Here is a 27995-nt window from a genome sequence, read left to right as displayed (position 1 = left end):
GCATATCAGTTTGTCCCCAAGCAGTAGGAGAATTTAAAAAAACATTAAGAAAACCAGAACACAACTAATCCCGGAAGGACTGAACCCAACTTAGGACTCCACCGGCAAACCAACCGCTACCACCTGCGGCAATAACAAAACAATGTTTTGTTATGTTGTGTGACCAGAGAAGAGTCATATGTTCAAGCTCTGACTCATGCAAATTAACCTGAGATGAGTCAGAGCTTGAAAATATGACTTCTCTGGTCACACAAGATATGACTCTTCTGTTAATTTGCATATGTATCAAATCGGTTTTTATACACAATAAAAGCACACAGAGCTATGGGGACTGGGTATTGTGGTTGTGCTAATGGCAGTCTAGCAACCCATGTTCTCAGCTCTATACCCAAAATCCCGGTGACTGATTCCCTTTAATCATGGTGTGGATGACCTAGTCAGGGAAACCATGCTGCTTCAGAATGTCAAACGTAGAAACTCTAAACGCAGGTGTAAGAAAGGTCCATGAGAGAAAATGGACCCTAAGCAGAAGGGGCCATGGAGTGTCTCTGTATTCTGCGTAGGACTCGGGGCAGGAGAGGAAGAGGTGGGGAACAAGTACAACAGGGAGGACCTGTCCCATGGTGGCACCAGAGCGTCTACGGCACATGCCCTGGTAACTCTTGGTCGAAAGAAGGCAGGAAGTTTGTGGTTGAGCCTGGACGCCATCAAGTCTACCAACAGTTGAAGTAACAGACAGAAACAAATTGGTAGGTGTGGATCAATGGACAGTCAGCTGCGGTGCCCTTATTAGGACAGGTTCAAAGTCCTTAATACAAAGTAGAAAAGAGGTTAACGGGTGCCGCGCTAAATTATGAAGCAGTATACGGGATCAAGAACCAGAATGCAACGTGCCAAATTTGTATGATGCACAAGCGAAAATTCCAAATCCATAGACAATAGTATACAGGCGGGTCTCACACTTCCATATATACCATGCGAAGATTTTCAGCAACCTGTTACTCAGCTGCACATATATGAAGACGGCTGTCTTACGTCTTCCAGTTCACATGCGAAGGAATGGATGTCCGCCTGCAATATGCAATGAAATCTCCCTTTGGAGTGACAATCACACGAAAAGCTTGATCCGAAACAACCCGGATTACCCTAGTAAAGGACAGAAAAAGATTGCGCAATACCCTCGGGATTTAAAAGTAGGAATACTTTAATCTACTTACAAAAAGCAAGTTTTCACTGTGAAAACTTGCTTTTTGTAAGTAGATTAAAGTATTCCTACTTTTAAATCCCGAGGGTATTGCGCAATCTTTTTCTGTCCTTTACTAGGGTAATCCGGGTTGTTTCGGATCAAGCTTTTCGTGTGATTGTCACTCCAAAGGGAGATTTCATTGCATATTGCAGGCGGACATCCATTCCTTCGCATGTGAACTGGAAGACGTAAGACAGCCGTCTTCATATATGTGCAGCTGAGTAACAGGTTGCTGAAAATCTTCGCATGGTATATATGGAAGTGTGAGACCCGCCTGTATACTATTGTCTATGGATTTGGAATTTTCGCTTGTGCATCATACAAATTTGGCACGTTGCATTCTGGTTCTTGATCCCGTATACTGCTTCATAATTTAGCGCGGCACCCGTTAACCTCTTTTCTACCAACAGTTGACCCCAACGAAGACTGATTGCTTCAAACACCTCAAGGTGCAGAGACCACTCTCCCGGGTCCAGTGTCGTCCGACTGAGGAAATCTGCTGTCCAATTCTCCACTCCCAGAATGTAGACCACCGAAAGAGCTGGTACATGTCTCTGCCCACTGCAGGATCTTGGCTGACTCTGCCATCACCGCTTGACTGCGGGTTCAGGAGAGGGTCCCAATGGAGAAGGGATAGATGAATAGTGCAGAGTTCTAGGATGTTGATGGGCAGTTTGGAATCAGACTGAGAACATATGCCTTGGAGTGTCAGAGTGTGCCTGTAGACTGGAATCGGTGGTGATGACTGTCCATGAGACCGGGAGAAAGGATTTCCCAGTCTCCAAGGTCGGGTCCGAGAGCCACCACCTGATTGCTGAACACACCCCTGGGGACAGAACAATGTGACAGTCCAAGGATTCCGGTGACTTGTCTCACGACAACAAAAATCGCCCGTTGAAGTGCATGTGTGTGAAATTGTGCAAATGGAACCGCCTCGAAGGAAGGAAGGAAGGAAGGAGATGCTGAGGCATCAGTGGTGGAATGATGTCCTGCTCTGGGCGCTTGTGCGAAGGTCTGCCCCTAAGGTGATCGCCTGAGGAAGGTGCGGACTGCGCAGGTGGGAATTTAATCAACCAAACGACCCATGAGGGAGAGGGTGGATTAGGAAATTTTAGATAGGTCCTCCACTGCCCAGGATAAGGCACAGGCTCAGTCAGTTCCACACTGTCCGGGTGGTCATGCGGCTGCGTAGGCTGGGGGGCAGGAACTGTCTGGGTGTACAGCATGCGGAGCATACAGAGTCCGACTGGCCATAGGGGAACTCATTATGCATGCATTAAATGCAAAATTAAGTGGCGGATGGAGGCATGCGGGGGTCACTCATGGGTTCAGACGTTGGTGCCTACCGAACCCCCTACTGGATAGGGAAAGTAACAGTCCTACCAGCTCGCAGAAGATCCCAGGCCCTGCGTTCCCTGAAGACGCAAGCTGCGGAGAGAAGCAGGGTCAGTGCGGGAAGCTGAGGTCCGGCACGGCCTTCTGAGCCACGGCGGGAAGCCTATTCGCTCCCCCCATGTTACAATCACAAATGGGGTCTTTCTGTAATCTAAAGAATCAGGGAAATAAATATTGGTTTTGTTTGGCTGTTAACCCTTGCTTTGCTACTGGAAAAAAATGGATTAAAATGAAAAATCTGCCCCAAAAAAGTGAAGTCTGAAATTTAATCTCCATTTTCCTCTCATTCCTGTGGAACACCTAAAGGGTTAACAAAGTTTGTAAAATCAGTTTTAAATACCTTGAGGGTGTAGTTTCTAAAATGGTAATTTTTGTGTGGTTTCTATTATGTAAGCCTCACAAAGTGACTTTAGACCTGAACTGGTCCTTAAAAAGTGGGTTTTGGACATTCAGAAAAATGTCAAGATTTGCTTCTGAACCTCTAAGCCTTCTATGTTCCCCAAAAAATAAAATGGCATTCACAAAATGATCCAAAATATGAAGTAGACATATGGGGAATGTAAAGTAATAACTATTTTTGGAGCTATTACTGTCTATTATAAAAGTAGAGAAATTGAAAATTACAAAAATAAAATAAAATGTTTAACTCAATTTTACCACTGTCATGAAGTACAATGTGACAAAATCTCAGAATGGCCTGGATAAGTAAAAGCGTTTTAAAGTTATTACCACATAAAGTGACATGTCAGATTTGCAAAAAATGTCCTGGTCCTGAAGAAAAAACTAGCTTGGTCTTGAAGGGGTTAAAAAGGACAGAAAGTCGAAAACCTGCCAGACCTAGTTCTAAACCTCTCTGGAGGAATTCTAAAACTAGACAAATGGGAACAGAAGAGTGGATTTGTTCAATGTGAATCCTGCAAATTCCAAGAACATTTGCAAACTCAAGCATAAATACCTACTTTCACTATTTTTTTCTACTTTTAAGAAGAGTGGCGATCAAGGCATCAGAGAAAGCTTTTCTACCTAGTACCTTTCAAATGCCAGGCAGTATTTTTTTTAAATATCTGTGCGAAAAGGTTTCGGGCCTCCGGAAGCACCCAAGGATCTGAGACAGACATGATCCGGAGTCACGTGAACGATGGCCTCCTCAGCCAAAACGGGGCTATAAGTATAACCCTCGATCCGTCCTCCCTGATCTTTCTTAGAACTCTTGGGATCAGAGAGGTGAGGAAAGGCGTAGGCTATGGGAAAGATCCAGGGCTGAAGGAAGTCATCTATTCAACAAGGGAATCCCGCCATATCTAAAGAGAAGTTTTGAAATTTCTTGTTCTGGGAGGTAGCAAAAAGGTTTATTACTGGCTGGCCCCCAGAGTCGTTATGCTCTTGAAAAGTAGACCGATCCAGACTCCATTCGCCCTGAAAAAGAAAGTCTGCCTGAGTTCCCATTTCCTATCCATTTTTAGTCCTCCCGATATGTACTGCTGAAATCGAGGCACATTCTTTTACCGCTAATAGGAGGATCATCAGAATCCTGCACCTTGTACCACCGTCCGTTCAGATAAGAAACCGTTTGTTGTCTGACATAATACTGAGATTCTCCCCTCCCCCCCCCCCCCGATTTTCTTGGAAGGACCGAACTCATGGCAAAAACTGCTGCCAGTTCCTTTAGGTTTAAGGATCCCCTTTGAGTGTCCTCCCAACGACCCTGTACAGAAATTTCCTGAATGTGACCGTGGAAGATTGGGACATGATAGTATGCATCTCTGAGATAGAGTACTGCCATGAAACAGTGTGGAGGAAGGTTCATCACCGATCTTATAGTTTCCATTTGAATTTTTTTTTAGGTTTATTGTAGTTCTGAAGGAGCAGACTTTCTTTTTACTAAACAGGGGAGAGTAAAAACCTTAGCCTTCTACTTTTGGTACCGGGAATAGAACAGACTTTGATTAATTTTAGCACTTCTTCCATTATGGATCTTACTTGACCCGAATCTTTGTAATCAAGAACCTTCCTGAGAAACTCAAGTTTTAAACCTGTCTGTATAATGTCAAGAATTTAAGAGCTGGCAGAGAACTGGAACCAGGCGAGAGAAAAGAAAAAAAAATGCTTTAATCCGCCCCCATCTGACTTCTGGCGTCATTGCCGATTGTTTTTTGTCTCCATAAGGGCTGCTTGAAAAAGTAATTTCTTCCTCTCCTCTGGTTTCTGAATCTATCTTCCCTAGATTTTTTTGTCTACTTCCTGGCTATTCCTGAAGGGACAGTTAAAATTTGAGAAATAAAAAATTCCCAGGGATTCAAGGTTCTTTTTGTCCGCCGCCTTTTCTAGTAAATGGTCTAACACTGGCCCAAAAAGGTATTCCCCTTCAAATGGCACACCACAATTTATTTTTTGATGGCCCCCCACCAAGTTTTTTTAGCCACAGAGCGGGCAGAGTTGGATAAAGCGGCCGACCTGGCCGCCAACCTAACCGAATGGGCTGAAGCATCGGCTAAAAAGTCCACCGCCTTCCTCATAGTGGGCAGGGAAGCCAAAATCTCCTCTCTGGGATATCTATTTTATTTTTTTTCAAGCTCAGAGAGCCAGAACATAAGTGAGCAGGCTGTACATGCAGAGGCTATGCTTGGCCTTTTAAAAAAAGGAGTCAGCTTTTTTCTAGAGGATCCTTTAATACTCCCATGTCTTCAAAGGGAAGGGCCGTTTTCCTCGACAATTTGGATATAGCTACGTCAATCCTGGGCGTCAAAACAAAAGTAGCACAGTCCTCTTCCTTAAAAGTGTATTTACGTTAAAGGTTTTTCGAAATATAAACCTTTATCATTTTTTTTTTTTTCCATCCTGCTTTAAATCAAGTCTGACACATTCTTATGTACCGAGAAGGTGCTGTGGAGTTTAGACTCTAATCACCAAACATAATCCTGAATCGACTTCGGTTCTTTCACTTCTTCAATGCCCATAGTGGACCTTACGGCTTTTAAGAGTATCTGTATCTTCTATTGGAAAACATGGTTTAGCGGTAATCTCGCCTTCCTCACAAGATAGGGATGAACCTTCAGAAGGATAATATGAGGAGCAAAATTCATCTTCTTTAGAATCAGATGACGCAGGCTCGGGAGCAGTCTCAAGATGCCTCAATTTAGGCTCTCTTGCCCTGGCAACTTTTCTAGAGGACAGAGAGGAATTTACTTTGAATCTGACCAGTGCCTGCAGACATTTATAGAAAGATGGTGATTCTTCAGCCACTGTTCTATCAATACAGGTCTGACACATCCTTCTCCCAATCAGGTGCTACTGCTGTTCTACACAAGCCACACTCATTCTTCTATTTAGATACAATCTTTATAGGCTTTGTCTGACAATACATTAAGCATGATGGTTTCAGGAGGTAAGCAGGACCCCCTTATGCCCCAGAAGACTCACCCATTGTCATGCACCAGGGCTGGAGGAACTCCTCTGTATGCTTCTCCTCCATGTTGATTAGTTGACATCAGGGCTCTGACTAGGATGCCGTCCACCTGCTTACCGTGCGCCTTTCTCATATGCTGTATGAGGACATCACCGGGACCACACCGCACGCCGGTCAAGTGTCTCGTCTGCTTTCTCCGGCCTATCTCCTTGCCGGAAGATTCTCCTCCAGCTAGGACCGGAAACCCCTCAGGCATTGCCTATGGCGCATCAGCGATGCTGCCAGGCACATGATCGCTCCTGCACCTAGGAAGTTCCCTCTAGAGCAGGGATGGCCAAACGGCTCTCCAGCTGTTGCAAAAAAAAAAAACTGCCAGCATGCCCAGTCTGCCTACAGCAGGGCATGGTGGGAGTTGTAGTTTTACAACAGCTTGAAAGCCACAGGTTGGCCATGCAGTGCCTCTGCTCATCCCCCATAGTGCACTATCGATGCCACCCTCACCTCTGGGGATCTGCAGGTATGCCTCAGGTTACACAAAAAAACAGGGTTTTTAAGGAAATTAGGAGCACCATCAGGGGGAAGGAACTGAAAGAAAGAATGCAAGATTACCCAGAGACCAGAAACCACACTGAATTGGGAGGAGAGTGGCAGGTTTCCCGTTTGTGGGGGTGGATCCTCTCTCTCGTGGTGCGGTCGTAGGTAAAAGAAATAAAAAATACCTCTCCTAGGACCCTCACCACAGAGCCCCCTTTCTACAGTCAAACCAGACATTGGCCACAATTCAGTTCACACCTGTGAACACCCTTATAACTGGAGACAGTCACATCTTTTGACACTACACAGGAAGCATGCAGGGACCATTGAAGGCTTACCTCTAGTGATAAGCAAACTTGTTTCATGTTCGGCGTACAAGGTTCAGGTTATCTAAGAATTCTGTTATGGATTCAAAAACCACAGACCATAACTCAGTCTGTGGTAGTGGAATCCATAACGGAATTCTCAGATACAAACGTAAAAACACAAATGCAATCGCACTCTGCAAACCAGCACTCTGCCCTGCCTTTAAGCTGGATGTTAAATGAGGCATTAGGTGTACATTTTGGCCAAAGCGTAATAAGCCACTCACCGCGTCAAGGTCGCCTCATGAGTGGTCCCTAACACTAGTTCCTACCTTTTATGGGCCATGACAGCCACACAAAGTCCAGGGAGCGCAGGTACAGCATGCACGTCAAGCACACTCTGCTTCTAACCCCGTCCGGTGCCATTACAGCTTTCATCGGATCCAGGGATGCAAGTACCGACATGCTTGCTGAACCCACTATATATTTCTCCTGGAGCCAAAATGGCTACTGGTAGGTGCTATATTTGAATTCTCAGATAACCCGAACCTTGTACGCCAAACAAAAATACATACACACAAATATATATATATATATATATATATATATATATATATATATATATATATATATATATATATATATATAGACCCACACATATATACAGTACAGACCAAAAGTTTGGACACCTTCTCATTCAAAGAGTTTTCTTTATTTTCATGTCACCCGTACTTAAATGGTAAAACACTCGGTAACACACATGGAAAAAGATCTAGGAATAAACAGCAAACTAAGCTGCAAAAAACAGTGTCAGGCAGCTGCTGCCAAGGCAAATAAGATAATGGATTGCATCAAAAGGGGCATAGATGCCCGTGATGAGAACATAGTCCTACCACTTTACAAATCATTAGTCAGACCACACATGGAGTACTGTGTACAGTTCTGGGCTCCTGTAAACAAGGCAGACATAGCAGAGCTGGAGAGGGTCCAGAGGAGGGCAACTAAAGTAATAACTGGAATGGGGCAACTACAGTACCCTGAAAGATTATCAAAATTAGGGTTATTCACTTTAGAAAAAAGACGACTGAGAGGAGATCTAATTAATATGTATAAATATATCAGGGGTCAGTACAGAGATCTCTCCCATCATCTATTTATCCCCAGGACTGTGACTGTGACGAGGGGACATCCTATGCGTGTCTGGAGGAAAGAAGGTTTGTACACAAACATAGAAGAGGATTCTTTACGGTAAGAGCAGTGAGACTATGGAGCTCTCTGCCTGAGGAGGTGGTGATGGTGAGTACAATAAAGGAATTCAAGAGGGGCCTGGATGTATTTCTGGAGCGTAATAATATTACAGGCTATAGCTACTAGAGAGATATCGTTGATCCAGGGATTTATTCTGATTGCCTGATTGGAGTCGGGAAGGAATTTTTATTCCCCTAAAGTGAGGATAATTGGCTTTTACCTCACAGGGGTTTTTTGCCTTCCTCTGGATCAACTTGCAGGATGACAGGTCGAACTGGATGGACAAATGTCTTTTTTCGGCCTTATGTACTATGTTACTATGACTATGAAAATTGTAGATTCACACTGAAGGCATAAAAACATTAATTAACACATGTGGAATTATATACATAACAAAAAAATGTGAAACAACTGAAAATATGTCATATTCTAGGTTCTTCAAAGTAGCCACCTTTTGCTTTGATTACTGCTTTGCACACTCCTGGCATTCTCTTGATGAGCTTCAAGAGGTAGTCAGCTGAAATGGTTTTCACTCCACAGGTGTGCCCTGTCAGGTTTAATAAGTGGGATTTCCTGCCTTATAAATGGGGTTGGGACCATCAGTTGCGTTGTGGAGAAGTCAGGTGGATACACAGCTGATAGTCCTACTGAATAAACTGTTAGAATGTGTATTATGGCAAGAAAAAAAGCAGCTAAGTAAAGAAAAACGAGTGGCCATCATTACTTTAAGAAATGAAGGTCAGTCAGTCCGAAAAATTGGGAAAACTTTGAAAGTGTCCCCAAGTGCAGTCACAAAAACCATCAAGCGCTACAAAGAAACTGGCTCACATGCAGACAGCCCCAGGAAAGGAAGACCAAGAGTCACCTCTGCTGCGGAGGACAAGTTCATCCGAGTCACCAGCCTCAGAAATTGCAGGTTAACAGCAGCTCAGATTAGAGACCAGGTCAATGCCACACAGTTCTAGCAGCAGACACATCTCTAGAACAACTGTTAAGAGGAGACTGTAAATCAGGCATTCATGGTAGAATATCTGCTAGGAAACCACTGCTAAGGACAGGCAACAAGCAGAAGAGACTTGTTTGGGCTAAAGAACAAGGAATGGACATTAGACCAGTGGAAATCTGTGCTTTGGTCTGACGAGTCCAAATTTGAAATCTTTGGTTCCAACCACCGTGTCTTTGTGCGACGCAGAAAAGGTGAACGGATGGACTCTACATGCCCGATTCCCACCGTGAAGCATGGAGGAGGAGGTGTGATGGTGCTTTGCTGGTGACACTGTTGGAGATTTATGAAAAATTGAAGGCATACTGAACCAGCATGGCACCACAGCATCTTGCAGCGGCATGCTATTCCATCTGGTTTGCGTTTAGTTGGACCATCATTTATTTTTTAACAGGACAATGACCCCAAACACACCTCCAGGCTGTGTAAGGGCTATTTGACCATGAAGGTGAGTGATGGGGTGCTGCGCCAGATGATCTGGCCTCCACAGTCACCGGACCTGAACCCAATCGAGATGGTTTGGGGTGAGCTGGACCGCGGAGTGAAGGCAAAAGGGCCAACAAGTGGTAAGCATCTCTGGGAACTCCTTCAAGACTATTGGAAGACTATTTCAGGTGACTACCTCTTGAAGCTCATCAAGAGAATGCCAAGAGTGTGCAAAGCAGTAATCAAAGCAAAAGGTGGCTACTTTGAAGAACCTAGAATATGACATATTTTCAGGTTTCACACTTTTTTGTTATGTATATAATTCCACATGTGTTAATTCATAGTTTTGATGCCTTCAGTGTGAATCTACAATTCTCAGTCATGAAAATAAAGAAAAAAACTCTTTGAATGAGGTGTGTCCAAACTTTTGGTCTGTACTGTATATTTATGCACTGACAGCATTTCCAGACTACCTTTCCGCTTGGTGGAAGAAAGCAAATCATTAGCATTTTCAAGTTCTCGCTCCAATTTAGAGATTCTGTCGCCAAGGTCTTTCTCAATTTGACATTTTGCAGCTTCCATTTCTCCCAGCTGATCCTGGAGCGATGCATTATCTTGATTTAAAAAAGAAGTAAAGTATAAATTTCAAATTCTCAAACATGTTTACCAGTGGCACAAAAGTAAATGAATATACAAACTTCTACTTACTATCACCGGCTTCTTTTAGGAGTTTATGCAGTTCCTCCACTGCCTGAGTCAATTCCACACTTTTGGTCTCAGAATCATCAGCAGCACTCTGGACATGGGTTAAAAAATTAGCAATCAAATTAAAAATTTTAGTGACAACATTGTAGCCAGAGTACTGTTGAGAAGGCCTACTATCCCTTCTCAGTGAGCTGCTCCAATAACAGTTGCCCTTTTCTTTTTCCACCTCCAGGGAAGAACTATAGGTACAGGGAGGAGGCGTTACCAGTGACTGACAGCTCGCTCACACACACTGCCAAATCACTGCTAACACCTACTGATAGCTGTTCACAAGAAGTAGAAAATGCAGAGATGTAAATTACAGGTTTTACTGAATCTTCTCATCACAAAAATATTTAAGCAACCTGCTCAGCTCTTCCGGCTCTATAACAGGCTGCCTGCAAACTGCATTGCATTTTATGGCAACAGGTTCTCTATTTTTTCATTTTTATTTTAAATTTCCCATCTTCCTTGAGCCATAATATTATTATTTTTTTATTTGTTGCAGGACAAGTTTAACTTATTACCATATTCTAACCCCCATAACTTTTTTTTTTAGAGTTAGGTCAACTGAGCTGTATAGGGGCTAATTTTTTGCGGGCCAATCTACTTTTTATTGATACCATTTTGGCATGTGTGACTTTTTGGTCACTTTATTACTGTATTTTCTGGCGTAGAAGACTACTTTATAACACTAGAAATTATTTTCAAAAGTCAGGGGTAGTCTTCTACGCCGGGTATATGCAGTCCCTCCCTCCAGTGCTGCCATGGCCCGAATCCTGGATCCCAGCACCACCCCTCAACTTATTCACTGTAGGGCTGCAAATTAAGTCCCTGATACATCGCTGGCTGTGATGCTTCACAGCGCACCGATTTATCAGCTGGGATGGAGGACGGGCTAGGTGTGGCAACCGTGCAGTCACTGTACTTACACCGGCTCTGCCACTCACAGCAGTATAATATCTAAAGAATATTCCTTAACCGGCAGTAACTTGAACTTTAAATCAGCGCTACGATCTTTATTACCTTACAATGGAGCTCCGGTAACAGGCAGAGCGGACGGTGGTGTTACGTGACGTGCCTGCTTTATGAACGAAGCAGGCGTATCACGTGAGTGACCTTACACCGCCACCCGCTCTGCCTGTTAACGGAGCTTCATTGCAAGGTAATAAAGATCAGAGAGCTGATTTAAAGTTCAAGTTACTGCCGGTTAAGAAATGGTCTTTAGATATTATACTGCTGTGAGCGGCTGGCCGGTGTATTGGGGGACAGTTATGGGCAGGCTCGGACTGGCCCACAGGGGTACAGGGGAAACCCCCGGTGGGCCCCTGAGCAAGGTGGGCCCCTAGTCTCCCACCCCCTGCACAAGTGGCACATAACACATTAAACTTACTGCACTGCATACATATATTCAATGTACAGCACCTCCACCAGCCTATGTTCATATAAAAAACTTGTTAGATTATTTATTATATTTGAATGTATCTGTAGGGTGGGCCCCCAAAATAAATTTCACTGGTGGGCCCTAGGTACCCCAGTCCGACACTGGTTATGGGGGAGATCTGTGGATGTCAAATAGCATAAGATGCCATAGTGTCATCAACAGATCCCCCTCCCTATAGTGGTGCCATCCACAAATCCCCCATGGCAATGGACCCACCATCTTTTCCCAGCCCCTCGTAGTTCCTATGAGAAACTGGGAATGTGAAAAGAAAAAGGTTACCATGGCAGCCAGGATGCAACTGAAGCCCTGGCTGCCATGGTCCGTTCCCTGGACTGGAGAATATAGTCTTGGAGAGAGGGAGGGTTGGACAGGGAGGGGGTAGTCTTATAGGGCAAGCATAGCCCAAACCCTATATCTTAAATGGAAAAGTTGGGGGTCATCGTATGCGCCCAGTAGTCTTATACGCCGGAAAATACGGTACTTTTTTTGGGAAAGCAGCAATGAAAAATGGCAAATTGGCCAAAACTGTGTTCCCTCACTTCCCATACACACTAGCTTCCCATACACACTAGCTGTTCTCTGCCAGCCAATAAGATTGGATTACCGAGGGTCACTCCACCTCACTCGGAAGCCTAATGCAGGTATGCAGTGTGAAAGACCACCCCTCTGTCTTAGCCAGAGACAGACAAGCCATAGCAACTGTCTTAAAGGAGCAGTGGAAAGGGAAATTAATGAAAGCTGTTATTATAAAGGTAATTAGAGATCTTTAGACAATCATTGACAGACTACCTCAGGTATACCTGCCTAAATCTAATAAGCTAGCCAAAAAAACAAAAAAAAAAAAAAAACACCTTTAAAAAGCAACTACCGTAAGCCCTATTGGCTTTAGGGGGTGTCTGTGGGAAGCCCGAGCTTCCGGGTTCTTGACCATTTAGATGCAGTGATCTCACTTTAATTACTGCATTATTGCCGGTGACTGTAATTAGCGGCAGAAGGCTCCTGGGCCTGTCATGTATGGAAGGCTATGAGATCCAGCCTCCAAGCTAGGTCTCATTGACAACAGTCAGTGTACAACTTTAAGTTTCAATGTAGTTTAATACAACATGTATTGTACTGCATTGGAAAAGGGATAAGCCACTCAAAAGTTATTCACATTCAGGGAAAAAAAAAAAAATAAACAAAGTATGTACCTAGGGTTGGGCGATATCAAAAATATTCCCACGATAACTATAGAGAGTTTGTGATAATATACATCACAAATTCCCATTTTAGGAGAAAACAAAACTCAAAACATGCACTCATGTTTCCTTGTTGCCCCCATACATTATAATGTCTCCTTCATGCCCCCATGCATAAATCTCTTAGTTGCCCACCAAGAACCGGGTCACCGCCCACCCCCCAAATCTGATGGAGGGGGGCGGGCGGTGGGGAGGGCCATGAGTTTGACATCCATGCCCTACACACTACAGCCATATTACCGCAGCCCCGAGAGTGCAGGAACTGTTCTCAGCCCCAGCATTTCTGTGCAGCTGCCCCCAAATTCCATTTCTTTGTGACCTTAAAAGGACTTCTACACCTGTGACCAGGGTTGTCACAATACCAAAGTTTTGATTCATTTTCTGTCCCATACCAAAAAAAATGCAATACTTGATACCACGCAAAAGAAAAATTTAAATGCCAAAAAAGAAAGTGCGGCCCATAATAGAACAGTCCCATCCTATTTTTTAAGGGGAGAAGGAGACTAAGAAAATTAAGAATCGTGTTTTTTTTTTTTGTTATGTATTTTTGAATACTTTAAAAATCGTTTGGACTTTATCGGATGTGGCGATACCCAATTAGGTTTTTGTTTGTTTTTATTGTTTATATATACTGCCTGTCCAAAAAAATAAAAGGTCGCCAGCAAAATAAAAAGGTCACACAATATTTAATTCGACCGCCTTTAGCTTTGATTAAGGCACGCATTGGCTGTGGCATTGTTTCGATAAGCTTCTGCAAGGTCACAAGATTTATTTCCATCCAGTGTTGCATTAATTTTTCACCAAGATCTTGCATTAATGATGGTAGAGTCTGACTGCTGCGCAAAGCCTTCTCCAGCACATCCCAAAGATTCTCAATGGGGTTAAGGTGTGGACTATGGTGGCCAATACATGTGTGAAAATGATGCATCACGCTCCCTGAAACACTCACAATTTGAGCCCGATGAATCCTGACATTGTCATCTTGTAATATGCCTGTGTCATCAGGGAAGAAAAAAAAAAAATACATTGATGGAATAACCTTGTCATTCAGTATGTTCAGGTAGTCATCTGACCTAATTCTTGGAGCACATACTGTTGCTGAACCTACAGTCGTGGCCAAAAGTTTTGAGAATTACATAAATATTGGAAATTGGAAAAGTTGCTACTTACGTTTTTATAATAGCAATTTGCATATATTCCAGAATGTTATGAAGAGTGATCAGATTAATTGCATAGTCCTCCCCCCCCCCCAAAAAAAATAAAAAAATACTTTTCAATGCATTTCATTGCCATCATTAAAGACCCTGCTGAGATCAATTCAGTAATCGTCTTGTTAACTCAGATGAGAATGTTGACGAGCACAAGGCTGGAGATTATGTCAGGCTGATTGGGTTAAAATTGCAGACTTTACCTGTTAAAAGGAGGGTGATTCTTGAAACCATTGTTAACCATGGTGACCTGCAAAGAAACACGTGCAGCCATCATTGCGTTGCATAAAAATGTCTTCACAAGATTGCACCTCAATCAACAATTTATAGAATCATCAAGAACTTCAAGGAAAGAGGTTCAATTCTTGTTAAGAAGGCTTCAGGGCATCCAAGAAAGTCCAGCAAGCACCAGGATAGTCTCCTAAAGAGGATTCAGCTGTGGGATCGGAGTGCCACCAGTGCACAGCTTGCTCAGGAATGGCAGCAGGCAGGTGTGAGCGCATCTGCACACACAGTGAGGCGAAGACTTTTGGAACATGGCCTGGTGTCAAGAAGGGCAGCAAAGAAGCCACTTCTCTCCCAAAAAAAAAAAAAAAAACCATCAGGGACAGATTGATCTTCAGAAAATATGGTGAATGGACTGCTGAGGACTGGGGCAAAGTCATATTCTCTGATGAAGCCTCTTTCCGATTGTCAGGAAAAAGGCTTGTACGGAGAAAAGGTGAGTGCTACCATCAGTCCTGTGTCATGCCAACAGTAAAGCATCCTGAGACCATTCATGTGTGGGGTTGCTTCTCATCCAAGGGAGTTGGCTCACTCACAATTTTGCCCAAAAACACAGCCATGAATAAAGAATGGTACCAAAGCACCCTCCAACAGCAACTTCTTCCAACAATCCAACAGTTTGGTGAAGAACAATGCATTTTCCAGCACGATGGAGCACCGTGCCATAAGGCAAAAGTGGCTCGGGGACCAAAACATTGACATTTTGGGTCCATGGCCTGGAAACTCCCCAGATCTTAATCCCATTTAGAACTTGTGTTCAATCCTCAAGAGGCGGGTGGACAAACAAAAAGCCACTAATTCTGACAAACTCCAAGAAGTGATTATGAAAGAATGGGTTGCCATCAGTCAGGAATTGGCCCAGAAGTTGATTGAGAGCATGCCCAGTCGAATTGCAGAGGTCCTGAAAAAGGGCCAACACTGCAAATACTGACTCTTTGCATAAATGTCATGTAATTGTCGATAGCCTTTGAAATGTATGAAGTGCATGTAATTATATTTCACTACATCACAGAAACTGATAAAAGCAGTCTTAGCTTCATCTGACTCTTACCCTGATGCACCCTTTACTCTGGAACAGGGTAACCCTTCACTCAGACCACATTACCTTCTTCCATTGCTCCAGAGTACAGTCTTTATGCTCCCTAGCAAATTGAAGCCTTTTTCTGGTTTGCCTCATTGATTAGTGATTTTCTAACGCTACACAGCTGTTCAGTCCCAATCCCTTGAGTTCCCTTCGCATTGTGTGTGGAAATGCTCTTACTTTCACTATTAAACATAGCCCTGAGTCCTATAGTTTTTCTTCGATTTGATTCCAAACGTTTAAGTGATTGCCGATCACAATCATTCAGGATTTTTTTCCCGCCACATTTCTTCTTCGAGTACAATGGGTCCCCACTATCCTTCCAGTTTTTAATAATGCGTAGGACAGTCATTAAACCAATTTTAGTCGTTTCTGCAATCTCCTTAGATGTTTTCTCGCCTTAATGCATGCCAATGATTTGACCCTTCTTAGACATCTATTCCATGACCATGAGATGTGTCTTTCGACATTGTAGTTTAAGAAATGAGAAGCAACTCATTGCACCAGTTGGGGTTAAATAAATTGTTGCCAGCTGAAAGATAAAATCGCCCATGCAGTAATTATCCAATAGGAGGCTCATAACTATTCGCTTAGTTAAATCCAGGTGGAGACTTTTTGGACAGGCAGTGTATTTTATGTAAATTGGGGCGATTTCACATTTTAATGTTTTGGTGTTTTTTTGTGTTTCTTTTTTTGTAACTTGTTATTTAATAACCATTAGCCCCCTTATGGGGCTAGAACCTAGGATCTTTTCATCCCTTGTCCAGAGATCTATTAGGGTGCATAGGATCTCACATTGTCCCTGCTGCCCTGTGCTTTGTGCACACGGAAGCAGGGAAATTACCATGGCAGCCATGGAAGGCTTTAGTAGCGTCACGGCTGCCATGGTAACCGATCTGAGCCCTGAGATTTCACTGCTGGGGCTGCGATCAGAAGCTACCACTGCACCACCAATGAAGAGGAGAGGGGACCCTGTGGCCACTACCACCGATTATAATACTAGGGGGCTTGGGTGCACTGCGCCACCAATGATTATAATTTATAAACGCCATAATAGAAATAGACTGCGGGTGCAAGCTATATCACACAGCCAGCACTCAGCCTCAATGAAAGGGAAACCACCAATTAACCCCTCAGGTGCTGCATTTGAGATGTAAATTGCCTCGGTTCGCGGGATCACCGATTCCAGTCATTGAGACCAGGTGCCAGGTATGTGATATGGCTGGCATCCGCAGTCTATATTTGTATTGACGGTAATTCTCATTGGTGGCGCAGCGGCCAGAGCCCCAACCCTCCTCCTCACTATTACCTTCTCATTGGTGGCGCAGCAGCAGCCAGATCACAGAGGGGAGGGACTCCTCCACTGTGCCGACTGTAATGTGCGCTGGACATTTGAGGCATTTAGCACTGATGTATGTCTGCCCCTATGACATAACTAAAATACTGCGGTAATTAAGAAATGGAGACATCAGTTTCTTAATACCGCAGTATATCGTTAATACCGGTTTATTGTCCAACCATATATGTACCCCACAATGATAAATATGGCAAGAAACAAACTACTGGTGCCCAGAGGCTGTTCAACCAGTCCATCAAAACCTTCACTGAAAGAGCCTAAAGGTGGTCTTTCCGTTCTGAACCCTGCAGTGTAACCAAACAGCAGTTTACAACCACATGTATGGCATTTCAGTACCCAGTAGAACCCACCTAACAATTTAAAAAGGCAGTGTGCATCTTAGATGGCTCCTGCTTGGCACAGGATATTGGGCAGAGTGGGCACTGAAATTTAATTTTCCACGGCACCTCCCCAACAGCATTGACAGGAGGGTATCCCCCACCCCCTGGACAGGAAACAACACTGAGTCCAGATTAAAAAGGCCTTCTCCCCTTACCTAAGCCAGTGTCTTTTCCTGTTCACCGATAGCACAGACGCTCATGCTACCACCAAGAATAATATCGCACAGCCTTACCATTTCACCAGGCTAAGAGGGCTACTGCACAGGTCGGAGGCTCTGAGGATGCTGTGTCTCCCTTCTCCCACCTTTGGAGTAAGGGGTGGGGTTATGGATTCGAGGCAGCAAGCGTCATTACAGGTGGGGCCTTCTCTAGGGAGGAGGTGGTTCCAGAAACTGGATTAGATCACGATGTATCGTTGCAGAGCAAGTCATGATGTCACTCTTTAAAAAGAACAGAGCCACAATCTTCTCCACTGGCATTTTTTTCCCTGCTGCAGCATGTCGACTCAGGAGGATGCAGCCTGTGGATCCTGGTTCCAGCGCCATCAGCCCAGTAAGCCTCCTCTCAAGTAAGCTTGTGCAGATTTTAGGGAGAGAAATACATGCAGAAAGCCCAGAATTTTTATTGGCACATGCAGAAAGCCCTTTGTCTTCAAGTTCAAAAAGTCACTGTGTAAAATGCACAGAGAAAGTAGAAGTCTCCCTCATTTCTGGACTCCATGAGAAATAGGATTAGAGAGAAAGTAAATGCGACGGTGGGGTCAAGACTACCTCTCTTGTCCCTGCAGGCATCCACCTCTCAAATCCCACAGTTCCCAATGATATAAATTGATTATTGATGAAGGTGAAAGCCGTGATGACAGCTCTGTCTCCTCTGAAGACTTATGGAAGACAGTTATTCCTTCCAGAAGAAATCGCAAGGGTCTTCTGAAAACAATAAGGGCTACTATGGATATAGAAGACCCTAAAGAGAGCCAGTCTGTACAGGATCCAATGTTTTAAAGTCTGGGCCACAATCCCTGCTCAGACATTCACTGCACATGCGCCGAATACAGACACGCATGGGCGAGAATCCGTCCGCTTGATCGCATTCCGGAGGAGATGGGCGGGCTGGAGGGACGCCGCGCTGGGCAGCGGCATTTTGTGAAGGTAGAGCGATCCTCTAGGTGCTAATGACGCCCCCATAGCACCTAGAGGGTAATTAGCATATCAATATAAGTGCTTTTTTTTTAGCGAAACGGCTGCCCCAAAAGCTATTATATTAGGATTGTTTGGCAGAGCAGACACTAGCGGATCGCTAGTGTCCAAAAGCTAATTATGTGAAAACGAAGTGGTAGAAACCCTTTAACATTTCCAATTCCAGACCCTTCCCTTTGGACTATCCTCTGCTCCAAGAATCTTCTTAAAGGTAATATCCGAGGCGACAGGTTACCTCCATTTACAGGGGATTCTCATAATACCCTGTCCAGACAACTTCCTATTAGCAGGAAAAAAAACAGAAGACTAGCTGCTGCTTCATTTAGACTAAGCAGTTGACCATATATCAAAAGATCTCAATTTTGCAAGTTAAAACTTCCATCAGAAACATAATGACAGATTTAGGTCACCTAACCTGTATGGAACCTCTACTCCTACATTTCTGGGATTTTGGCAGAAGGAGGGTAAAATAATTTCCTGAGACCTGTGAAAAATTGGAAACCTTCGGGAGAAAGGCAGGATCTAGACTAAAAACAACCCTGTCTTCCAAGATCGAGGTATAAGGATGGGAAGCAGATATGGCTGAAATCTCTTCTACCCGTCTGGCTGATGTAATGGCCACAAGAAAGGTTGTCTTTTAAGACAACATCTTCATAGAAAGGGAGTCTAAAGGTTCAAAAGGACTTTGGGTCAGCATGGAAAGAATATTAAAATCCCAGGGAGATGATCTGGGTTTAAACAGAAGGATTTAATCTGATGGACGCCTTTATGAACAGTTTGAGCCACGGATGCAATGCCAAACTACAGTCAATCAAAACACTCAAGGCAGAGACTTGAACCTTTAACGTGCTGGGTCTTAATTTTTAATTGAGACCTTCCTGCAAAAATCTTAGATCCAAATCTGAGCCTGCATACCCCATAAAGGTTTTCCAAATGCTCAAATATTGGAGGTAACTTTCCTGCTGGCTAGGAGAGTCTACTACCAGTTCTGACAGACCCTTGGATTTAAGGAATTCCTTCAATATCCAGGCCGCTAAACAAAGCTTCCCTATCTCAGGATGACGAAGGAGCCCCTGGAATAGCAAATCCTCCCTCTCTGGAAGTATCCTTAACCAAGTAAAACACTTTTCAGCCAATAGGGGGCTATTAAGATTACCGTTGCCTCCTCCCTCCTTATTTTATGGATTACTCTGGTTAAATGATTGACGGGTGGAAAAGCATAAACCAGACCTCTGTCCCAAGGTTGAGACAGTGCATCTATCCTTTGGGCCTGATCCTCTGGGTTGAGGGGGAGGAAGAAAAAAAAAAAAAAAAAAAAAAAAAAAAAAAAACTTGCATTTCTTGTTTTTTTCTGGAAGCAAAAAGTTCTATATACAGGGTCCCCCCTCAGAAGCACTATCTGGCTGAACACCCCCTGGCAAAGGCACCATTCTCCCTGACTGAACTTGTGCCTGCTTAGGAAGTTTGCTTGGGAGTTCTCTGAACCTTTTAAGTGTACTGCTGAAAGAAAGGGCTTTCACTAGTATCTGGAAAAAAAAAAGCTTTTTAGTAGTTGAGATCTTGTCGTTATACTTCCTTATCTTTTACCCAGGCACTTGATGTAATATTTCACCAGGCTTGAAAATATAAAGACAGTCAACCCCTACCCGAGCCCCGGCATCATTGCTTAGAAACATTGTAAAAACGTGGCTTGGGGGGGGGAAAGGCTTCTTGATTTATTTCTTCTCCTCTCATTGCCTTTCTTTTGGGATCTAGCCTCATCTCTTATCTCTAACCCGAAATGGCCGCCTCTTAGGAAAGATGGGCACCGGGAATCCCATTTTTCTATCAGACGCTTTGTCTTATGTGTCATCCAAAGCTGGACCGAATAAAAAGAACAAAATAACAAAAACTTCCCTGGCAAGGAAGGGCACACAACTTGGAAGACAAATCTCCCTTCTATTCCTTCAGCCAAAGGGATCTGGCGGAGTTTGATAATGCCGCTGCTCTAGCAGATAACCTTAGAGCATCAGCCAACGTATCCGAAATGAAGTCTACAGCTTTTAACATTGTAGGTATTGCTTCCAGCAGCTGATCCCTTGTGGTTCTGTTAGCAATACAAGACTAACTTCCCTAACCAGACTTTAAGCAATCTAGCAACAGAAGCCATAGCAATATTTGGCTTAAAAGATGGAGATGCTTCCCAATTCTTTTAAGATAGGTGTCTGCACTTTCATCCATCGGATCCTTAAGGGAACCCAGATCCTCAAACCGCAGCGCTGATTTTTTTAAATTAACTTTTGCAACTGGAACATAGACTTTAGGACCCTCCTGCCAGACCGAGATGTCTTGATCATTAAAAGGGCAATTTCACTCAACTGATCTGGGAACAAAAAAAAATTGGGTTTACACCATTCCCTCATCAACTCCTTAACACCGTCCCGAATAGGGAACATTCTCGCCTTTCTTGGCTTCGGACTGTCAAACATTAACTCCTGTCTTTAGTCTTCCTTTTCTCCTAGCTCCATAGTGGACCTTATCACTTAGTAGAAGGACCGTGTCTTCTACTTTAAACAGGGGCCTTCCCGTAAGATGTTCAGAAGAGGAATCTGAACTTTCTAATACACCCTCCTACTCTGAATCTGACTCCATAAGGTCCGATTCTGCAACTTGAACCTTCCTCTGCCTAGAAGTACCAGGAAGCGACTTCTTAAAAATTGGGTCCCGATGTATTCCAACTGATCACAGCAAAATGGGGCATTCCAATCCTGAACTTATTTGCAGATCGGGGCAACAGGAAGGTACAGAGATTTTGTTCTGTCCCACAAGACCAGCCAGAGATTTGAGATGCCCTATCTCACCCAAGGCCAAAGGGGCTGCTATATGCGCCCCCCCCCCCCCTCCTCCCTTAAGCTTAATTCCGAGAACCCTAATGAAAGTGGTTGAAGAACAGGAGCAGGCAATTATGATAGCTCCTTACTGGCTAAGAAGAGCCTGGTTTTCCCTGCTTATCAATCTGTCAGGAGAGGAATACTGGACTCTACCAGCAAATCTCAAATCTTTTATTTCAGGGTCTGATTTACCACCCCAGAGTGTCTCAACACAAATTGACTGCTTGGAGATTGAACGCCTAGCTTTGAAAGGAAATGGCCTCTCTGATCCAGTAATTGCCACTATACTAAAAGGTAAGAAAGCCGTGACAACAAAAATTTCTTAGGACCTGGAAGGCCTTTCTTGCCTATAAAAAGCAAAAGATTGTCAAAATTCCCTTCCAAATGTTCGATTATTTTAGTTTTCCTACAGTTGGGGTAGAAGGGTCTCAAACCCTCTACCCTCAAAGTGCAGATATCAGCCTTGAGTATATTTCTAGATGCAAACTTGGCAGAAAAAAAATTAGTCAAGCAATTTTCTTAAAGATGCAGTCAGAATCTCAACTGTATGCTCTACCATTCCAACATGGGACTTAAAGGGACTCTGTCACCACTTTCTAACCCCCCCTTTTAAAACTATTGTTCTCTCCATGCCGCCCTTGTGATTACAAAAGGTGTTATAACAAATTCGCCGTCTCGTTTTGATAAAAATACCTTTTATGTAACCTGTCAATCTCTTTGGATAAGGTGCCCAGGGCGTTTCTGAGGGTCTGAAGCTGCCGCCCGCCGCCGCCGGTGCCCAGCTCCTCCCCTGATCCTTTCAGCGCCGCCTGAATGTAAAGAAATCCGCCTCTCGCTCAGTCAGTGCCCCCTCCTCCTTTTCAAAGATCGCGCGCGTGCGCACAGGCCTGTGTCTGATGCGCCGGTGCGGACATTTAGAATCAGCCTCATTGAGCGAAGTGCGCGCGCAAAACATCTGCGTAGACGAGTCCCTAATACATTTTACCGGGCACCTTGGCTTCAAACAATACATCCCAAGCAACATGGGGTCAAAATTGTATAAGCTCTGTGAAAGGGCCACAGGCTATACCCACAAATTTTGGATCTATGAGGGTAAAGATCAGACCCTTGAGCCGGTCAGTTGCCCCGACTACCTGGGGAGCAGTGGGAAGACAGTCTGGGACTTGGTGTCACCCTTATTCGGCAAGGGGTACCATCTATATGTGGACAATTTCTGGCCCTCTTGAGGCATTTGTTCCTAAAACTAGTCACGCGGGCTTCCCCCAACAGCTCGTTACCACCAGTCTTGCAAGGGGGAGAGGGCTGCCTTGTGTAACAAAGAACTGCTCGCGGTGAAATCGAGAGACAAGCGTGATATTTACATGCTCTCCTCCATTCACGCAGACACGACAATCCAAATTGAGCGAGCAACCAGAGTCATTGAAAAGCCCCTCTGTGTCCACGACTATAATTTGCTCATGGGAGGGGTGGACTTCAATGACCAGATGTTGTCTCCGTATTTAGTTTCCCGACGCACCAGACGCTGGTATAAGGTGTCTGTATATTTAATTCAATTGGCTGCATAGAATAGTTTTGTTCTCTACAGTAAGGCTGGGAGAACAGGATCCTTCCTCAAATTTCAGGAAGAGATCATCGAGAACCCCCTGTATCCAGGAGGTTCCGTGGCCCCATCCACCAGTGCAGTTAGCCGTCTACACGAGCGACATTTCCCCAGTGTCGTTGCCGGTACCTCAACCCAACAGTCACCCCAAAAAAGATGTGTCTGTAGCAGGAGTGGAATAAGGCGTGACACCCGCTATTTCTGTCCTGACCACCCTGCCCTATGGTTTGGAGAGTGTTTCCAGAAGTACCACACACAGGTACACTTAGCATAGGGATCACATCTCACAGGACAGGCACACAGGGCTATTAGGGCCCATTCTCACACAGCTGCTGCAAACCTCTCCTTTCACCTGGGACAAAGTGCATAACGCACTTTGCCACATCTTTGGGCGCTTTGCACATTGTCCCATGGGGAAGGAGAGGTTTGTCCTATAAAAAGGTAAAAAACACACACCAGTAAGAAAAAAAGTTAACGTTCAGTTCCAAAAGTTAAATAAAGTTTATATGTTCTGTTCAAAAGTTATTATACAGTTAATAAAATTTATTGCGTTGCAGCCTGGTTCTCTCTTTTTTGCTTTGTTTTTTTTTTACCTTCCAGGTGGACCAACTGATAGACTAGCTGCAGCACTGATGTGCATTCTGACAGAAGCATTGCGCTGTCAGATTACACACAAGTCGGTGTATGCGGTGCTGCAAGACGAGATTTCTCCTCTGCAGTAAAAGATACGTTTTCCGAGGCATATGAGCTGAGGAGGCGGCGGTGTTCATATGCTTTGGCAAACACTATATAGCTATATCTAGCTATCTTCCTGGCAATGATTTTTTCATCCACATCGATTGATGTGAATGGAGAAATCTGGTTTGCCAGGGCATACGAGCTAAGTGGGTATGGATGTTGGGCGGAGCTCCTATGTCCTGGCAGATGCCTTTCCCCTCTTTTTGGACAGAGATTTTTTTCATCCACATTGATTGATGCGAATGAAGAAACCTGTGCCGTTCATTTTTTCTTTCAGCCCAAAAACCTGATTACCCGTATGCTCAATATAAGGAGAATAGCAGAAACTCCTAATGCTGGCCATACATGTAATGATTGCGGAGACCCTCAAATGCCAGGGCAGTACAAACACCCCACAAATGACACCATTTTGGAAAGAAGACACCCCAAGGTATTCGCTGAGGGGCATATTGAGTCCATGAAAGATTGAAATTTTTGTCCCAAGTTAGCGGAAAGGGAGACTGAGGAAAAAAAAAAAAGGAAGGAAAAAACAAAAAACAATTTCCACTAACTTGTGCCCAAGATTTTTTTTTCTATGAACTCGGCATGCCCCTCATTGAATACCTTCGGGTGTCTTCTTTCCAAAATGGGGTCACATGTGGGGTATTTATACTGCCCTGGCTATTTAGGGGACCTAAAGCGTGAGAAGAAGTCTGGGATCCAAATGTCTAAAAACCCCCTCCTAAAAAGGAATTTGGGCACCTTTGCGCATCTAGGCTGCAAGAAAGTGTCACACATGTGGTATCGCCGTACACAGGAGAAGTTGGGGAATGTGTTTTGGGGTGTCATTTTACATATACCCATGCTGGGTGAGAGCAATATCTCAGCAAAAGTCAATTTTTTTTTTTTTTTTTTATACAAAAGGAAAAGTTGACTTTTGCTGAGATATTTCTCTCACCCAGCATGGGTATATGTAAAATGACACCCCAAAACACATTCCACCAACTTCGCCTGAGTACAGCGATACCACATATGACACTTTTTGCAGCCTAGGTGGGCAAAGGGGCCCACATTCCAAAGAGCACCTTTCGGATTTCACAGGGCATTTTTTTTTAGAGATTTTGATTTCAAACTACTTTGCACGCATTTGGGCCCCTAAAATGCCAGGGCAGTATAACTACCCCACAAGTGACCCCATTTTGGAAAGACACCCCAAGGTATCTCATGATGGGCATAGTGAGTTCATGGAAGTTTTTATTTTTTGTCACAAGTTAGAGGAATGAGACTTTGTAAGGAAAAAATAAAAATAAAAAATTCATCATTTTCCGCTAACTTGTGACAAAAAATAAAAAGTTCTATGAACTCACTATGCCCATCAGCGAATACCTTAGGGTGTCTACTTACTGAAATGGGGTCATTTGTGGGGGGGGGGGTTTCTACTGTCTGGGCATTGTAGAACCTCAGAAAGTCAGAGCTGCTTCAAAAAGCAGAAATTCACATTTTTGTACCATAGTTTGTAAACGCTATAACTTTTACCCCAACCATTTTTTTTTTTTTTTACCCAAACATTTTTTTTTAAAATCAAAGACATGTAGAACAATAAATTTAGCGAAAAATGTATATATGGATGTAGTTTTTTTGGAAGAATTTTACAACTGAAAGTGAAATGTCATTTTTTTTTGCAAAAGATTTGTTAAATTTCAATTAACAAAAAAAGTAAAAATGTCAGCAGCAATGAAATACCACCAAATGAAAGCTCCATTAGTGAGAAGAAAAGGAGGTAAAATTCATTTGGGTGGCAAGTTGCATGACAGAGCAATAAACGGTGAAAGTAGTGTAGTGCAGAAGTGTAAAAAGTGGCCTGGTCATTAAGGGGGTTTCAGCTAGGGGGGCTGAGGTGGTTAACTAGCTTAGGTAAGAGGGGAGGCTTTTTTGATCGGGAGATCCAGTGTTGTTTCCTGTCCAGGGGTAAAGGATACCCTCCTGTCAGTGCCATTGGGGAGGCTAATAGAAAATCCAATTACCGGCAAGAGTAATTTACCCTGTTGAAAACTTGGAATTTTCACTTTGCACAGTAACCAGCTCATTAATTGCTGCATAACACCTGTGGTGTCACAATGCTCACTCCACCCCTTAATATCTTGATGGGCATAAATTCCAAAAAGGAAATCACCTCGGAGGTTGTTTTTTTGTGTTTGTTTTTATTTCACCCCAGAGCCTCTACAGTTGTCATTACAATCAGTTATGTCACTACATTAGGACTGAAAGGCACATGGTAATTTTACTCCCGAGCCGTGTTGTACACTGGGCACTGAAATGACATCTGTGCAAAAATAGCTGCTGTGAAATCATTTTTGCAAAACACCTGTTAAGTCACTAGGCTCACTACACCCCTTGGAATGCACTACACTTATAGGAGTTTTCTTACTTAACCTCAGTACCGCTGCAATTATTTGCCACTGCTATATAAATCACCAAAGTAGGCCTCAATCGCACATGGTACTCTCTTCTGAACCCTGCGGTCTGCCCAAAAAGCAGTTTACAACCACATAGGGGGCATTGTCGTATTTTAGAACATGGGTAAGAAATTGTGGGGACCTTTGTGATAATGAACAATCTGGGAATAAAGCAACATTGGGGAAAAAAATAAATGAATAATCTATGGAACTTCTGTGGGTCAATGCATTCACTACATGCTTCAATAAAATCCTTGAGGGGTCCGAAATGAAGTCACTTTCTGTGGGTTTTTACTTCAGGGATACCTCAATGCATCTTCAAACGTGGTGCCCGAAAACTAGTGATGAGCGAAGCAAGCTTCGGGTGCTACATCCGAAGTTGCTTCTCTCAAAACTTCAGATTAATGCTGTACAGAGATCAGTCTTCGTACAGCTGTCAAATGAACGGTCTACGATGAGGCGAAGTTACGCTACTTTCACACTGGCGTTTTGAATTCCGTTTGTGAGATCAGTTTCAGGACCTCACTAACTGTTCAAAACTAATCAGTTCAGCCCCAGTGCATTCTGAATGGATAAGGATTTGTTCAGGATGCATCAGTTTGGCTCCGTTCTGCCTCCATTCCACTCTATGCTTGCAGCGTTTTGGTGTCAGCCTGGCGATTGAGCCAAATGGATCCGTCCTGACTTACAATGCAAATAAATGGGGACGGATCTGTTTTCACTGACAATATTGTGCAATTGAAAACGGATCCGTCCCCCATTGACTTTCAATGTAAGTCAAGACGGATCTGTTTTGACTTAGACTTTTTTTGAAAGCATAATGCAAACAGATCTGTTCTGAACGTATACTAGCGTTTGCATTATAGGTGCGACTCTGTGCAGATACAAGACTGATCCGCACCTAACGCAGGTGAGAAAGTAGCCTTAGTTATTCTCAAAGTCATGCAAAACTTTGTTGAATGACTTAAGCATTAGATTTTTTTAAAGGGGAAAACCACTAGTACTTAGCAAGGAACTCTGCTTCAGTTCAGACTGGAGTTCGGTTCCAAATTTTAAAGTGTTTTTCAATACCGAAATCCATTCCATCTACTCTTTGAAAGCCATGTGGCGCTCCTTCCCTTCTAAGCCCTGTGGTGTTCCCATACAGCAGTTTATGATCAAATTTGGGGCGTTTCTGTAAACTTACACAAAATGTTACTGGGAGGATACCTTTGCATCTACCAATGCATCTATGGCTTTGCAGGCAGCATTTCACCGACTGCACCCCCTCCTATCTTTTTACCATCCTTGGGACTGCTTTCAAAGGTTTTGTTGTCTCTCCTGTATTACCCAAAGACATAGATGAAAAATGAACTGTCCATTAGGAGACAAAACACTTTTCACCGTTTGTCTCTTCAGTTTCTTACAGTTACTACATTGGTACAGTTTGTTTTTCTGTTATTTTGGTTCTTTTACTGCTTTGGTACAAGCAGTTTTAGCTTAGTCCATACAAGGAGGGTATAGCTAATGGGATGGGCTAACACTTTCGTGTCACTTGTGGTAGAAGCTACAACTAGGGTCTCTCCTGTGCCGCCCAATGAATGGAAGAGAAAAGGGATTTTACAGTAAGTACAAAAAAACATTTGTTGCATGAGATAGTGTCCCATTAAATGAACATGTGACCTTTATTGGAATCAGATCCTGCTCTGGTAAACTTGACAACCCCATATATGATGATTTTTCCACCTGCTCTGGGTCCTAGATGATAAACTGTTCAAAATAATAGCTGATCTTGGGAAGACCAGCTATATTACAAAATATATTTTTTTACTGCAGAGCCTCATTTAAGAGTCTCAATGCAGCAATCCAAAGTGCTG

General features: G+C 43.6%; 1 protein-coding gene across 1 annotated transcript in view; it reads right to left on the bottom strand.

Moving 5' to 3' along the window:
* Positions 1 to 27995, bottom strand: part of TPR (translocated promoter region, nuclear basket protein) — a 190365-nt gene that overhangs the window by 126531 nt on the left and 35839 nt on the right. The window contains 2 exon segments of the mRNA XM_044300517.1: positions 10037 to 10177; positions 10272 to 10359. Coding sequence (XP_044156452.1) covers positions 10037 to 10177; positions 10272 to 10359 — 229 coding nt within the window.

Source organism: Bufo gargarizans, chromosome 7 (assembly GCF_014858855.1).
Source record: "Bufo gargarizans isolate SCDJY-AF-19 chromosome 7, ASM1485885v1, whole genome shotgun sequence".
NCBI lineage: Eukaryota > Metazoa > Chordata > Amphibia > Anura > Bufonidae > Bufo > Bufo gargarizans.
The sequence above is the reverse complement of the archived record's forward strand: the minus strand, read 5'-3'. Positions and strand labels throughout refer to the sequence as shown.